We start from the raw sequence: 17,573 nt of genomic DNA on the forward strand, positions 1-17,573 counted from the left end.
CTTAGTGCAAACAACAAGGAGAGATGACACTGGGAGATATGTCGTCACCCTACCATTCCGAAGTTGTGATCGGATTTATCTAGGGCATTCAAGATCCATAGCACTGGCTCAATTCCTAAAGAACGAAGCCGTTTGAGAAAAAATCCAACTCTTAAAAAGAATATGAAGCAGTAAACAGGGATTACTTAGACCAGCGGCATATGTCTCCAATCGTTCCAGACTCCAGTGGGAAGAATTTCTACTTGCCTCATCACGCCGTTTTTAAGCCAGATAGCACTACTACCAAGGTTCGTGTAGTATTCAATGCTTCCTGCCCTACTTCCAATGGAAAGAGCCTGAATGATATCCTTCAACCAGGGCCTGTGTTACCCTACCATTCCGAAGTTGTGATCGGATTGATCTAGGGCATTCAAGATCCATAGCACTGGCTCAATTCCTAAAGAACGAAAGCCGTTTGAGAAAAAATCCAACTCTTAAAGAAGAATATGAAGCAGTAATCAGGGATTACTTAGACCAGCGGCATATGTCTCCATTTGTTCCAGACTCCAGTGGGAAGAATTTCTACTTGCCTCATCACGCCGTTTTTAAGCCAGATAGCACTACTACCAAGGTTCGTGTAGTATTCAATGCTTCCTGCCCTACTTCCAATGGAAAGAGCCTGAATGATATCCTTCAACCAGGGCCTGTTTTACAGTCCGATTTGACTTTGCAGGTCTTACGCTGGCGGTTCTTTCGCTTCGTTTTCAATGCCGACATTACGAAAATGTACCGGCAAATTCTCGTTGCTCCAGAGCACACTCCATTCCAAAGAATCCTGTTTCGTGATGCAAATGACCAAATCTGTGACTATGAACTCAAAACAGTCACATTTGGAGTAAATTGTGCTCCGTTCCTTGCAATAAGAGTATTGCAGCAGTTGGCGAAAGATGTGAGAACGACTTTTCCATTGGCAAGTGAAATTATTTCTACTTCTATGTACGTAGATGACGTACTGGCTGGGGCGCACACAAAGCAATCTGCTGGTGTAGCTATTGAACAGCTACGTGCGGCGCTCAGGAGCGCAGGATTTCCGTTGCGCAAGTGGACGTCCAACTCCAAGTGCATTCTCAAGGACATTCCTAAAGATCACTTGCTAAGAGAGGGTTTCTTAGAGCTAGATGATCAGAGCACTGCCAAAACTCTCGGGATTCGTTGGCAGGCAAATAAAGATGAATTTTTCTTCGCCCCATCCGATATTACTCCAAAGGCAGTCCTCAGTAAACGGGAGGTACTGTCACAAATTGCAAGACTTTTTGACCCGGCAGGATGGCTGGCACCTTTCGTGATCCGAGCAAAAATCTTTATGCAGGAGATTTGGCTCCAACAGCTGGGTTGGGACGATCCACTCCCTGCTGAGCTCATGGGAAAATGGAACGAATTTCTTATGAGCTATCCTACTATAAACCAAATCCGAATTCCAAGATGGGTGAAATTTGGTCCACAATCCAAAGTTCAATATCACGGCTTCTGCGATGCATCGCAGCAAGCATATGGAGCCGCGATCTATGTCCGAATTGAACACGCTCAGGAGGTTTCTATTTCTCTTTTGACCGCTAAAACTCGCGTGGCTCCAGTAAAGACCATGTCCATACCACGCCTTGAATTATGCGGTGCAGTTCTTCTGGCTGAGTTATTCCAATCGGTTGTTCCACAACTCCCTCCTGATGACTTCGACACATTCTACTGCTACGATAGTGCTAGCATGGTTAAGCAAACCGCCATGTACCTGGACATGTTTTGTGGCAAACAGAATTGCCAAGATTACACAGTCCGCAGATGCTGGGAAGTGGTCTCACGTGCGGTCTGAATTCAATCCAGCTGACTTGGCTAGTAGAGGCGTGGCTCCACAGGATCTCGCCTCAAGTAACTTGTGGTGGAATGGCCCACAATGGCTACAGCTTCCTAAGGAGCAATGGCCTACTCCAATAGAATCCGTACCTGAGACAGAACTTGAGCAGCGTCCTATCAAATGCAACTTGGCTAAGTTGCCACCGTCGGAGGATTACATAGATCGTTTTTCAGACCTAAGTCGTGCCCTCCGGGTGACCGTTTATGTCCTGCGGTTCCTAAGGCGTTGCAAGGTACCATCTACGGTCTTGCCAACTGAAATCAGTACCGCCGAAATCCGAGAGGCACAGGAGTGTCTTCATGTTCTGACCCAACGGCAAGGGTATCCAAAAGAATACAGTTGCTTGTTAAAAAAGCAACAGATCCCATCATCCAGCCCTCTCAAGAACCTGAATCCCTTCTTAGACCACAGAGGGGTACTGCGAGCATCGGGCAGGCTTGTTGCGTCTGACACGCTTTCCTACGATGAGAGACATCCGATTATAATACCATATTCCAGTCCATGGGCCCGTCTACTGGTTCGATTTACTCACCGCATATCCTTGCATGGTGAAAGTCAGCTCCTAATGCGACTCATTCGATCCAAGTATTGGATTCCAAAGCTTAAAACTTTGCTAAAAGCTACTATTAGTGCAAGGTGTGCTTGATCTACCGAAAGCGGTTGCAGACCCAACTCATGGGGGAGCTGCCCGCGGAACGGGCCACTTTCTCACGTCCGTTTACACACACTGGCGTAGATTTTGCCGGTCCCTTTGAAATTAAAAATTATACGGGCCGTGCGTGCCTTATCACAAAGGGCTACGTGTGTGTATTTGTCTGCTTCAGCACAAAGGCAATCCACCTTGAAGCTACGTCAGACTTGACGAGTGAGAAATTCCTGGCGGCTTTTGCGCGCTTGGCTGGTAGAAGAGGCTGTCCACAGAAATTATATTCAGACAACGGTAAGACATTTGTGGGTGCCTCAGCCATTATCACGCGGGATTTCCTACAAGCAACGAGAGAGATGGTCACTGCACACTACAGCCACCAAAACCTATCCTGGTACTTCAATCCGCCAAGCAGGAGTGAAGAGCTTTAATGCGCATTTCTACAAGTCTGCTTCCTCAGTCAAATATACGTTTGAAGAACTTTCGACATTATTAATAAAAATCGAGGCGTGTCTCAATTCACGGCCCATTTCTCCAATGTCAGAGGATCCTACTGACTTATTAGCCGGGCATTTTTTGATCGGTGGCCCACTACTAGCTCTGGCCGAACCAGAAATTAAAGCTAACGCAGTATCCATCATCAACCGTTGGCAACGTTTAAGGGCCTTCATCAACAATTTTGTGTCCGATGAAAGAAAGAATACCTAAAGGAGCTGCACAAACGGAATAAGTGGCAGTCACCAACTACGAATCTCCAGGTCGATGACATGGTTGTCATAAAAGAAGACAACCTGCCCACGAACGAATGGCGCCTCGGCCGAATTCAGAAGGTTTGCCCAGGTGCAGACGACAAGGTCCGAGTGGTGTATGTTCTTACGTCAAGAGGCGTAATACGTCGGCCGATCGCGAAATTAATACTTCTTCCACTCCTAAAGTAACTCCTACGCTATGCTTCTTCAATGTTCGTTTGTCCATGTTCACGTCTAGTCATATGTTTTTGGATACCACTAATTCTACTTCTCTTTCCTTATCATACAGAGAAAATGGCACCGCATCCGAAGGCCCAGAAGCCAAACTATCCGCCGCAAGGAACCGCTTCCTATCGGTGCCGAGTGTGCAGAGGAGTTCATGCACTGCGGAAGTGCCAGCAATTCCTCAAGCTGACGGCCGAGAAACGCCTGCGAGCAGTACTTATCAATAAGTACTGCAGTAATTGCTTTGCCCATGAGCATTCCGGGCGCTCTGGCCGCAGTGCGGGAAAGTGTCGACTTTGCCAAAGGGACCACCACACGCTTCTGCATCTGCACAATGAAGGGGGCCGTCGAAGACGCTCACTTCAACGTTCCCGCTCCTCCCGTAGGCGGTCACCATCCAGATCCCCTCACCGCCGTCCGCTGGGGAGGTCGGATTCAGACCTAGGGGTTGAGCCGTTGAGCTCCGCCAGGCCTAGTTCTCCTGCTGCGCTTCAGAAGGATCAGCGTGGCGCCTATACCACCACGCTGTCTACCCTCCTGCAACATAAGGCCACGAGTGTCTTGCCTACGGCTGAGGTGGTTATCAACACCGGAGTCAAGAAGTTCGAATTGAAGGCCTTGATCGACCCTTGCTGTCCTACCAGTCGGATCAGTGCATCCTTGGCAAGGTCCTTGGGCCTCTCCGTCACAAGCGTCGGGACCGATGGTGTGTGCCAGGACCACTACGCGGAATATTGCCTTAAATGGAGGAATACAAGTTGCTGGTTGTAGGCCGCCACAGACTGAAGGGTACGATCACGAGGATCGTGTCTGTTCATGCTGAATTCATAATTCACAATATATAATCACATATGTACATATTCATAGTATATACTAACATATCATACATATGTATATCGATAACCACCGACTGTGCCATCACTTGAGAATTTTACCATCTCTGGAATGAACTTAAGTTTTGGGAGTTATCTCTTGCCGCTAAAATTCGTTTTTATAATAAAGAAAGGAAAGTGAATTAAACCTAACCCGAGTGTCTTTGAAATCATCCTCAAATCCTTTTTTTTACCTACCGTTCGCCTCAATCCTGGCACCACAGCCTATTGCGCCAAGTCCATAAAAGCAAGACTGCAATTGCACCAGCACAGGATTTTGTTCCCAATAAGCAGGGTAACTCAAAAAGGAGTAAGATTTCACATGTTTGGAAATATTTCAAAAATTCCGACGACCAAAAACTTGCCAAATGCCTTAAAAAAAAAAAGTTAATGCCGGACGATAGTATCGGTGACTATCGATGGCACTATCGACACTATCGAGGGTTTAAGAAAAACAATCGCCGGCTATCGATCGCGCCGACTATCGATAGTTCTCCACCTCAAGTCATTAGGTGGTTAGTTTGGGGTATAACTGTAGGTCATACTGTAGGTTTATTTTCTCAACTTTTAGTTTCTTCTTCGGGACTTATAACCTTTTGTTTTTTAGAATATTATCCTTCTTTGTATGTTCTTAAATTTATAAATCAAATATATGATTATAATAATATTTATTATTGCTAGTAGTATTAATAAAGTTGTTTGGGTTGTAAAATATTGTTTTAAAAGATTTTTTAATATTTCTTTGGCTACGATATAGGATAAAGGTTCGAGTTTAGTTTTGTTGTTGTTTACATAAATAGTTTGGGCGTAATTAAGCATAGTATTTGTTATTATTACATCTTCTATTTGTATAAAACAGTTGAATGATTTTATTATATTGTTTCCTTCTGCTATTAGATCTTTATTTATACAATTCTGACTTAACAAAGTTTTTGGCAAATTCCATGTTATAATAATGTTGGTAAGAGACACATTATTATATAATACTATTAGACAATTAACTTGTTACCAAGTAGATGTTTTGATATTTATCAATTTTTCTGAATTAATATGTTTAAGCGGGTCATGTTTTAGGAGGATGTTTTCCGTGCCTGTTAAGGAACGGAATGCATTTGGGCAACTTTGTAATTATTCAAGCTGCTAGATTTAGGCAACATGAATCTTAAGCATATCGTAAGAAATTCTATATACAAATAACCATGGCAACGCTGATCGTCGCGTCGTCATTTTCTTATATACTTGATGCGTTCCCTTTCTCACACATAGATTTATGTATGTATACCTAAGGCATCAAAGCGATGCGTCCCATTTAGATTTATTCAGTTATTTCTTAACCGTCAATCAATACACACCAGAAATCATATACAGTCCACTAATAAGTTGTTTTGGAAGTTTTCTAACCATCAGAGACATTTTCATTTTCATATCGCTTCACGATGCGGTCGATGGGTACGTAGATCCAGCCGACGACTACGAGGAGTACGAAGGAAGGTACCTGAGGGCTAGGGAGTTACTTGTCTCAGGAAAGCGCTCACTGGAGCCACAAACAAGCACTCAAAGCAATGAGTCAATGCCTGGTAATGGAGATGCACTTCTCCGGTTACAACAACAACAAAAACAGATGCTAGAACGAATGACTGTTTCTGAAGCAGCAAGTACACCTATTTCACAAGAAGACGCAATGAACGCGGTAGCAACGCATAATGAACTACCGAAAATTCAAATCAAACTTTTTTCGGTAGACTACAAGGAATGGCCGGCATTTTGGGATATCTATAAAAGCACTATCCATAAGAAGCGACAACTATCAGATGCACAGACATTTCACTATTTGAAATCACTATTGACCGATGAAGCAGCGAATCTAATTGCACATTTACAGCAGTGTCGCGTTTAAACGAGAGGTACGACAGACCGCGCCATATTGTGTTTTCATTATTGGAACAGTTCACAAAGCTTGATTGTCAGAGAGATTTATGTATCAGTGCTAAGGAAAGTGACGGATGGAGCAAACGAAATAGTTCGTGCATTGGACGCAATTGGGGAAAACACACGTGATTGCTGGATCATTTTTCCTAATTTTGCAAAAAATGGATGCAGAAACACGTCGCAAATGGATCGAGGACAGCCGCGATCTAAAATCGCCAACAACCAAGGATTTGTTCAAGTTCCTGGATACACGCTGGAAGGAGTTTGAACTCAGTCAACGACAAAGCATAGGGGATGGCAAGATCAAGAAAGTTGAAAAGGCGAGAAAACAACTGCATATTATGATGACTGTCGAGAGAAGCAATGACGTCAAGAGCAACATGAACGGACCCAATCTGGTTGGATCTGCGGATTTTCTGGCGCTCAGTTGTGAACAACGAAGAGCAACGGCAAAAGAGAAATCGGTATGTTTTAACTGTTTGAAGCCTGGACACTTTACCAGGAAGTGTGAATCCAAACTCAACTGTAGAATATGCCATGCTCGGCATCATACTTTATTGCATGTACAACCGGCTGCAAACGCGCAAGGCTTTGCTGCAACCACGATCAGTTCGCAGGATACGGCACAGACCGTGTCAACAGGAAGGGAGGACCAGCGTAATCAGGACGCTCCTCATACTACATCGGTGACAGTGAGTCACATCGCACGAGCATACGGCTCACAATCGGCTGCAGACGCACAAGGCTCTGTAGCACGCTGCCGACTGCATTGGTATATGTCCAAAACGCAAATGGGATATATACAAGCTGCTGGCTACTATTCGACAGTGGATCTGAATTGTCATACATTTCGGAACGTTGCATCAACGCACTTGGGCTAGCACGTTCATCATCACGAATACTAGTGTCAGGAATTTATGCCATCAAGGCTGTGGCAACCAGAGGGGTCACTCAGCTGCATCTGCAATCTAGAGTTTCGGACAACACACAAGAGGTTACCGCACACGTTCTAAGTAAGATCACATCTTCGCAGAGACACAATGTCGATCCATCATCACTCAATGTGTTCAATTGATTCCTGATGGCGGATACCAACTTCGCATCAGTGGCCCCGATAGACATTTTATTGGGGAGCGACTACTTTTGGGCCACCCTAACCGGCCAAAAGATGCACGACAACATGGGCAATCTTATTCCCATATCTTCAATATTTTGATGGGTCATCACATCGGTTAGAGTCAGTCTCCAACAACTAAAACTCTGTTCTCCACTCAGTGCAGTGCAACATTGACACTACACTACAACGATTTTGGGAAGCAGAAGAAGAAAGCTGCTACGCACACAAGGATCCAGACGAAGACAAGGTGTCTTGTCGAGCAGGTATATAGTCGAGCAACGAGGAAGGTATATAGTCGAGCAACCTTGTAAAATAGCAAACCCGAATTTTCAGACACGTTCCAGGGAGCACAATCCCGCTTCATGGCTGTAGAAAGCAGACTACAGCGCAATCAGGATTTACGAGAAAGGTACATCAAGTTTATGCAGGAATTCATCAGTCTTGGCCATATGCACGAAATCAGAAGACCCAGCTTCGGTTCAGGCAATTTCTTCTATTTGCCGCATCATCCTACAGTTGGGCAAAAGGGAATACGACTTAGGGTCGTATTCGACGGGTCATTTAAGGACGCCAACGGAGTTGCACTAAATGACGTATAACACATTGGGCCTAGAATTTAACGCAATCTCTTTTCCGTACGCCTACGCTTCAGAATGTATAGATACGTATTCTCCGCAGATATCGTCAAAATTTTTTGCCAAATTTGGGTAAGCCCCGATCATCAAAACTATTAACGTATTGTTTGGCGAGAGCATCCATCAGCGCCTCTTAAGCACTATCAATTAGACACTGTAACTTATGGAACCGCTTGTGCACCATACATGGCTGTACGAGTGTTAGAACCACTGGCTTATGATCACAAGGAGCAATATCCTACTGCATCGAAAATCCTTTTGGAGGACTTCTACGTAGACGATGTATTTACTGGATCGAACAACGAGAATGAGCTAATAGCTATTAGGAATGAGTTATTAGAACTCATGTCACACGCCAAATTGAAACTCGACAAGTGGGTGTCCAATTCATCAAGTATCTGCAGACACGAATCCAGCACCGAACGAGAAGAAGAAGCAAAAAAGGTATTTGGAATTTACTGGAATTCAATCGACGACCAGCTGATGTACAAGACAGGCTTGACATCAAATCCGAATTGTACAAAAAGGGAAATCCTATCAGATGTTGCGAGTATCTTTGACCCTCTTGGCTTATTATCGCCGATTGTGGTTCAATTTAAAATCATATTTCAACAGTTATGGCTATTGGACCTGGGCTGGGACACGAAGCTCCCACCAAACATTGGCTTAAGTGCAGAGCAGATCTCGACACGCTAAAAAAGCTGAGAGTATCACGATTTGTTCCCAACAGGGAGGACTCGATTGAACTACACGCCCTTTCCGACGCATCAACGAAGGCATATGCTGCTGCTGTTTGCTGTAGGTTTCGACATGAAGACGGAACATATTGGGTTTCATTAGTGGCTGCCAAAACTAGGGTAGCATCACTGAAACAACGGCTAGAGCTGTGTGGAGCATTGCTGCTAAGTCGCCTGGTACGATCACTCAAGGATGGTTTACGACACGAGGATATACAAGTTAACGCATGGTGTGATTCAACAATTGTATTAGCCTGGTTATCATACCCGCCATCGAAGATGAAAACAATCGTCGCAAATCGATCATCGGAAATTCTTGAAACGTTGCCACGACACGATTGTGCATCGAGGGGAATGACGGCTACTCAGCTCATGGAATTTCACCTCTGGTGGAACGGACCAACTTGGCTACACGATGAAGATGAGTACACAGTCAAAATGCAAAACTAAGAACTGTCTTTGAATATTTCAGAAAGCCATGCACAAGACGAATTGAAGACAACAGCCATGCTCACTCTGAAGGAGATGGACAATTCATTATCAGAATTGGACGAACGAGTCCACCGCGCCTCATCCTGGCAAAGGCTGGTACATACCGTGGGCTATGTTTTACGTTTTATTCAAAGACTGAATGAACCACGAAAACGAGTCGAATCCACGATACTGTCTTTCGAAAAAATCAAGGCAGCACAAATAGTATGCATGCGGAACGTACAGGCGTGCTTTGGAGATGACAGAAGGCTTATACAAAAGGATCAACCACTGCGAAACAGGTCGCAGTTATTCAAGCTAACCCCGTACATTGGACAGGATGGTCTGCAACGAGTTGGAGGCCGTTTGAGGCAATCCCAATTAACAGAAAAAGTCAAAAACCCGATATTACTTCCTAAGGCACACCACATTACGAAGCTAATCCTGGAACACGAGCGCTGGGTAAACTTACATCCAGGCACATCTGCACTGTTTGTAATAGTTCGCCAACGATATTGGATAGTTGGAGCACACAACCTGATAAGAAAGGTCACCCACAACTGTATCAGATGCTTTCGTCAAAGACACCATACTACGCATCAACTCATGTCCGACTTGCCAAGTATCAGAATCACACAATCACTTCCCTTTGTCAATTCTGGATGTGATTGCGCTGGACCAATTACTCTCAAGGATCGAAAGGGTCGCAACGCTAAGAAGTCAAAGGGATACATATGCCTCTTCGTGTGCCTCGTCACCTCGGCACTACACCTGGAACTAGCCACTGATCTCAGCACGGAGACATTTCTGGCAGCTCTGAGAAGATTTATGTCGCTCCGAGGAAAATGTGCACAAATCTACAGTGATAATGGCAGAAACTTTGTCGGAGCAAGGCGAGCATTGGACGAGATGCAACAACTCCTGGCATCTTCACAGCATAAGGATCGAGTCTCGCAGACATTGGCAGATGAAGGCATTAAATGGGTCTTCATTCCACCGTAAGCACCTCACTGGGGAGGAAAGTGGGAGTCTTTCGTAAGATCAGTCAAGGTTCACCTGCGCCGCGTCATTGGCAACACTATTCTAACGTTTGAACAGATGCACACCCTATTAGCACAAATAAGTGCAATGGTAAACTCAAGACCACTGTACTCGTGCTGTCAAATTGAAAACTGCTTCAGGAGACGCCCTATAACCAAGATCGCAGTTTTACCAAGTTCAGAAACGATGTTTCAGGGCGGGCCGGGATGTAGAGGAACGGAATGCATTTGGGCAACTTTGTATTTATTCATGCTGCTGAGATTTAGGCAACATGAATCTGAAGCATAACGTAAGAAATTCTATATACAAATAACCATGGCAACGCTGATCGTCGCGTCGTCATTTTCTTATATACTTGATGCTTTCCCTTTCTCACACATAGATTCATGTATGTATACCTAAGGCATCAATGCGCTGCGTCGCATTTAGATTTATTTAGTTATTTCTTAACCGTCAATCAATACACACCAGAAATCATATACAGTCCACTAATAAGTTGTTTTGGAAGTTGTCTAACCATCAGAGACAATTTCATTTTCATATCTGACCAATGTGCATTGCAATGCCTAATCATTTAAATTGCATTCCTAATTCAATGTCAATTCCTTATCTAAATGTTATTGTAATTATTGTAAATTGAAAATAAGGATTGCTAACCTTAGGTTTTAGTTTTAACAAGGTTACAAATTTCACACTCATTTATAATATTTTGAATAAATCTCTGATAATTGCGAAAATAATATTTTTCTTTAAAAAGGCTGGTTTGTTTTTCTACTCCTGGATGTAATAATTCTTGAGCTTTAAGGAAAATTGCTTTAATTCGGCGAATGTTTGGACATCTGTTAATATTGTACTGGTTTTCATAACTTTGGTTAAGTTATTTGGGCTGATAACACTGGCCGACAATTTCCAACTTTTTTTTTCCTCCACGCATAATTTTACCTGCTCCATAACCTTTAGGCTCCCCTGAACCAAAGTCCAGAACAAACATACATAGGTTCTATCACCCACCGTTTCCGCGGTACACCTAAAAGAAGAAATTGATCAAATTTTACCATATACTGAATTATGTAGGCCGTGTAATGGCGATGACCATCATTGTTTCTAGTACATATCATTTTTGAAATGTATGTGTACCAACTAAAATTAAAAAATGGTATCTAGCAGTTACCATATCTTTGGAATACGCATCCAAAGTTGAAATCTCCGATTTTCTACATTAATTTTTTGTCTTTTATGATTTTTCCCCAAGCATTTTCCTATGGAAGATTCTTATTTTCTTATTGAAATCTGTAGATCACACCATGTTTAATTTTGGATTTAAGGGAAAACTCGAAATAATTTTATTGAATTTATTATAGGTGGTTAAACAATATTTTCTTTAATTAAACTGAAGTTTTTAATCTCATATTTTCAAAAAGTCATGGCAACGTACCGAAATGTATGACAATTCAGATCCACTGTCGAATAGTAGCCGGCAGCTTGTATATATCCCATTTGCGTTTTGGACATATACCAATGCAGTCGGCAGCGTGCTTTGGCGACGCCCATAATTGTTTGGAATAATTGTTTGGCTACAGAGCCTTGTGCGTCTGCAGCCGATTGTGAGCCGTATGCTCGTGCGATGTGACTCACTGTCACCGATGTAGTATGAGGAGCGTCCTGATAACGCTGGTAGTAACAGGCATTGACTCATTGCTTTGAGTGCTTGATTGTGGCTCCAGTGAACGCTTTCCTGAGACAAGTAACTCCCTTGCCCTCAGGTACCTTCCTTCGTACTCCTCGTAGTCGTTGGCTGGATCTACATACCCATCGACCGCATCGTGAAGCGATATCTTGTCGCCAATCTTTTCGAATTCGCTCCATGCCAAATCCAGTCGATCCAACAAGACATCGATTCCATCCTTCGTTTGTGTTGCAGGTAAACGCTTAGCTAAGGACACTGTAGTGCCAGGAATGAGGCGAACGGTAGGTAAAAAAAAGGATTTGAGGATGATTTCAAAGACACTCGGGTTAGGTTTAATTCACTTTCCTTTCTTTATTATAAAAACGAATTTTAGCGGCAAGAGATAACTCCAAAAACTTAAGCTCCTTCCAGAGATGGTAAAATTCTCAAGTGATGGCACAGTCGGTGGTTATCGATATACATATGTATGATATGTTAGTATATACTATGAATATGTACATATGTGATTATATATTGTGAATTATGAATTCAGCATGAACATCCCGGCCCCCTTGCAACGCAATTGCAAATTTGGGCCTTTTGTCAATGGCCGCACGGGCCCGACAAAATCCATCCAAAGGCGGAATTTTGGGCGACAGGGGATCCTCGTTGACCAGCAATGAATCCCGAACGGATGATGTGAGGATACACTTCGGCCCCTAATACCAAGAATATGGTACTCGGCCTAAACCAGCGTTCATCCGCCAGGGCGAGGTTTGCGAAGGCTTCGTATGCCGTCGGATCGATTTCCCGTGCAGGCGATCTCTGCTGTAGCTGGGAATCAACGTGGAAGATGACTTCCTCGTCCAACGGCCCCCTGATCGACTGGAGCCTGGCACACACCATCGGTCCCGACGCTTGTGACGGAGAGGCCCAAGGACCTTGCCAAGGATGCACTGATCCGACTGGTAGGACAGCAAGGGTCGATTAAGGCCTTCAATTCGAACTTCTTGACTCCGGTGTTGATAACCACCTCAGTCGTAGGCAAGACACTCGTGGCCTTATGTTGCAGGAGGGTAGACAGCGTGGTGGTATAGGCGCCACGCTGATCCTCCTGAAGCGCAGCAGGAGAACTAGGCCTGGCGGAGCTCAACGGCTCAACCCCTAGGTCTGAATCCGACCGCCCCAGCGGACGGCGGTGAGGGGATCTGGATGGTGACCGCCTACGGGAGGAGCGGGAACGTTGAAGTGAGCGTCTTCGACGGCCCCCTTCATTGTGCAGATGCAGAAGCGTGTGGTGGTCTCTTTGGCAAAGTCGACACTTTCCCGCACTGCGGCAAGAGCGCCCGGAATGCTCATGGGCTAAGCAATTACTGCAGTACTTATTGATAAGTACTGCTCGCAGGCGTTTCTCGGCCGTCATCTTGAGGAATTGCTGGCACTTCCGCAGTGCATGAACTCCTCTGCACACTCGGCACCGATAGGAAGCGGTTCCTTGCGGCGGATAGTTTGGCTTCTGGGCCTTCGGACGCGGTGCCATTTTCTCTGTATGATAAGGAAAGAGAAGTAGAATTAGTGGTATCCAAAAACATATGACTAGACGTGAACATGGACAAACGATCATTGAAGAAGCATAGCGTAGGAGTTACTTTAGGAGTGGAAGAAGTATTAATTTCGCGATCGGCCGACGTATTACGCCTCTTGTCGTAAGAACATCCACCACTCGGACCTTGTCGTCTGCACCTGGGCAAACCTTCTGAATTCGGCCGAGGCGCCATTCGTTCGTGGGCAGGTTGTCTTCTTTTATGACAACCATGTCATCGACCTGGGGATTCGTAGTTGGTGACTGCCACTTATTCCGTTTGTGGAGCTCCTTTAGGTATTCTTCCTTCCATCGGATACAAAATTGTTGATGAAGGCCCTTTAAACGTTGCCAACGGTTGATGATGGATACTGCGTTAGCTTTAATTTCTGGTTCGACCAGAGCTAGCAGTGGGCCACCGATCAAAAAATGCCCGGGAGTCAAGGCTAATAAGTCAGTAGGATTCTCTGACTTTGGAGAAATGGGCCGTGAATTGAGACACGCCTCGATTTTTATTAATAATGTCGAAAGTTCTTCAAACGTATATTTGACTGAGGAAGCAGACTTGTAGAAATGCGCCTTAAAGCTCTACACTCCTGCTTCCCACAGTCCTCCCATATATGGCGCACTTGGCGGATTGAAGTACCAGGATAGGTTTTGGTGGCTGTAGTGTGCAGTGACCATCTCTCTCGTTGCTTGTAGGAAATCCCGCGTGATAATGGCTGAGGCACCCAAATGTCTTACCGTTGTCTGAATATAATTTCTGTGGGCAGCCTCTTCTACCAGAAAAGCGCAAAAGCCGCCAGGAATTTCTCACTCGTCAAGTCTGACGTAGCTTCAAGGTGGATTGCCTTTGTGCTGAAGCAGACAAATACACACACGTGCCCTTTGTGATAAGGCACGCACGGCCCGTATAATTTTTAATTTCAAAGGGACCGGCAAAATCTACGCCAGTGTGTGTAAACGGACGTGAGAAAGTGGCCCGTTCCGCGGGCAGCTCCCCCATGAGTTGGGTCTGCAACCGCTTTCGGTAGATCAAGCACACCTTGCATGCACTAATAGTAGCTTTTAGCAAAGTTTTAAGCTTTGGAATCCAATACTTGGATCGAATGAGTCGCATTAGGAGCTGACTCTCACCATGCAAGGATATGCGGTGAGTAAATCGAACCAGTAGACGGGCCCATGGACTGGAATATGGTATTATAATCGGATGTCTCTCATCGTAGGAAAGCGTGCCAGACGCAACAAGCCTGCCCGATGCTCGTAGTACCCCTCTGTGGTCTAACAAGGGATTCAGGTTCTTGAGAGGGCTGGATGATGGGATCTGTTGCTTTTTTAACAAGCAACTGTATTCTTTTGGATACCCTTGCCGTTGGGTCAGAACATGAAGACACTCCTGTGCCTCTCGGATTTCGGCGGTACTGATTTCAGTTGGCAAGACCGTAGATGGTACCTTGCAACGCCTTAGGAACCGCAGGACATAAACGGTCACCCGGAGGGCACGACTTAGGTCTGAAAAACGATCTATGTAATCCTCCGATGGTGGCAACTTAGCCAAGTTGCATTTGATAGGACGCTGCTCAAGTTCTGTCTCAGGTACGGATTCTATTGGAGTAGGCCATTGCTCCTTAGGAAGCTGTAGCCATTGTGGGCCATTCCACCACAAGTTACTTGAGACGAGATCCTGTGGAGCCACGCCTCTACTAGCCAAGTCAGCTGGATTGAATTCAGACCGCACGTGAGACCACTTCCCAGCATCTACGGACTGTGTAATCTTGGCAATTCTGTTTGCCACAAAACATGTCCAGGTACATGGCGGTCTGCTTAACCATGCTAGCACTATTATGGTTTATGGTTGGTTTATAGTAGGATAGCTCATAAGAAATTCGTTCCATTTTCCCATGAGCTCAGCAGGGAGTGGATCGTCCCAACCCAGCTGCTGGAGCCAAATCTCCTGCATAAAGATTTTTGCTCGGATCACGAAAGGTGCCAGCCATCCTGCCGGGTCAAAAAGTCTTGCAATTTGTGACAGTACCTCCCGTTTACTGAGGACTGCCTTTGGAGTAATATCGGATGGGGCGAAGAAAAATTCATCTTTATTTGCCTGCCAACGAATCCCGAGAGTTTTGGCAGTGCTCTGATCATCTAGCTCTAAGAAACCCTCTCTTAGCAAGTGATCTTTAGGAATGTCCTTGAGAATGCACTTGGAGTTGGACGTCCACTTGCGCAACGGAAATCCTGCGCTCCTGAGCGCCGCACGTAGCTGTTCAATAGCTACACTAGCAGATTGCTTTGTGTGCGCCCCAGCCAGTACGTCATCTACGTACATAGAAGTAGAAATAATTTCACTTGCCAATGGAAAAGTCGTTCTCACATCTTTCGCCAACTGCTGCAATACTCTTATTGCAAGGAACGGAGCACAATTTACTCCAAATGTGACTGTTTTGAGTTCATAGTCACAGATTTGGTCATTTGCATCACGAAACAGGATTCTTTGGAATGGAGTGTGCTCTGGAGCAACGAGAATTTGCCGGTACATTTTCGTAATGTCGGCATTGAAAACGAAGCGAAAGAACCGCCAGCGTAAGACCTGCAAAGTCAAATCGGACTGTAAAACAGGCCCTGGATGAAGGATATCATTCAGGCTCTTTCCATTAAAAGTAGGGCAGGAAGCATTGAATACTACACGAACCTTGGTAGTAGTGCTATCTGGCTTAAAAAAGGCGTGATGAGGCAAGTAGAAATTCTTCCCACTGGAGTCTGGAACGATTGGAGACATATGCCGCTGGTCTAAGTAATCCCTGATTACTGCTTCATATTCTTCTTTAAGAGTTGGATTTTTTCTCAAACGGCTTTCGTTCTTTAGGAATTGAGCCAGTGCTATGGATCTTGAATGCCCTAGATCAATCCGATCACAACTTCGGAATGGTAGGGTAACACAGGCCCTGGATGAAGGATATCATTCAGGCTCTTTCCATTGGAAGTAGGGCAGGATGCATTGAATACTACACGAACCTTGGTAGTAGTGCTATCTGGCTTAAAAACGGCGTGATGAGGCAAGTAGAAATTCTTCCCACTGGAGTCTGGAACGATTGGAGACATATTCCGCTGGTCTAAGTAATCCCTGATTACTGCTTCATATTCTTTTTAAGAGTTGGATTTTTTCTCAAACGGCTTTCGTTCTTTAGGAATTGAGCCAGTGCTATGGATCTTGAATGCCCTAGATCAATCCGATCACAACTTCGGAATGGTAGGGTGACGACATATCTCCCAGTGTCATCTCTCCTTGTTGTTTGCACAAAGTACTTCTCACAGAAAGAATCGGACTCTTTTACCGGCTTCCCTGGAAGATCCTCCACCTCCCAAAACTTTGTGAGAAGTTTCTCGAGTTTAGCTTCAGAGCTTATCGAGACCTTTGTGGAAAAGTTCGAAATAGATTTTGGCACGGCCTTGGAGACTGGCCCACTCAGGATCCAGCCAAATACTGTTTCCTGACCTAACAGAGTGCCACAAATCTTTGTCCTCGAGCCACTCAGAAGAATAGACGGAAGAATATCCGCCCCAATCAGCAAATCAATTTGTGAGCTCTCGAAAAACGAAGGATCAGCCCATGTAAAACTGGGAAGGTCCTTTAACTGCTCCTTTGGTATGGAGTTTGAAGGCAACTTTCCGGATAGAAGTGGCACGACAAATGATTCTGCCTCGATGTGTAGTCTAGGTTTTATTGGCGACCCAATTTGAAAATGGCACATCTTAGTTGATTGGGCAGCTACTGCTTGATTTAAGCCGGAAACTCTAGCTTGTACGGATTGGTACGGAAGCTTCAAAATCCTAAAGAGACGCTCCGAGATAAAAGTAGCCTCAGACCCGGAGTCAAGTAAGGCCCTTGCAGTACATGTCACTCCTAAGTGACAGACATTTATCATTGCCGTACTTAACAGCACACCTTGTGTGGCTGCCGCTAGATAACTTTGCACATTGGTAGGCGTAGTGATTGAACAGGATTTTTAATTGG

At 44.8% G+C, this 17,573-nt stretch overlaps 1 protein-coding gene and 1 pseudogene across 1 annotated transcript; both read right to left on the bottom strand.

The window, feature by feature from the left end:
• Nucleotides 1-14,146: 14,146 nt before the first annotated feature.
• Nucleotides 14,147-15,380, bottom strand: LOC123258152 (annotated as a pseudogene).
• Nucleotides 15,381-15,407: 27 nt separating this feature from the next.
• Nucleotides 15,408-17,484, bottom strand: LOC123258153. Its single transcript, XM_044718030.1, has 2 exons — nucleotides 16,691-17,484; nucleotides 15,408-16,503 (listed from the first exon to the last, which is right to left on the bottom strand). Exons 1-2 carry the CDS (start codon nucleotides 17,482-17,484, stop codon nucleotides 15,408-15,410), a joined length of 1,890 nt encoding a protein of 629 aa, XP_044573965.1.
• Nucleotides 17,485-17,573: the final 89 nt, after the last annotated feature.

The sequence above is a fragment of the Drosophila ananassae genome (assembly GCF_017639315.1).
Source record: "Drosophila ananassae strain 14024-0371.13 chromosome Y unlocalized genomic scaffold, ASM1763931v2 tig00000087, whole genome shotgun sequence".
In the NCBI taxonomy this organism is placed as follows: Eukaryota; Metazoa; Arthropoda; class Insecta; order Diptera; family Drosophilidae; genus Drosophila; species Drosophila ananassae.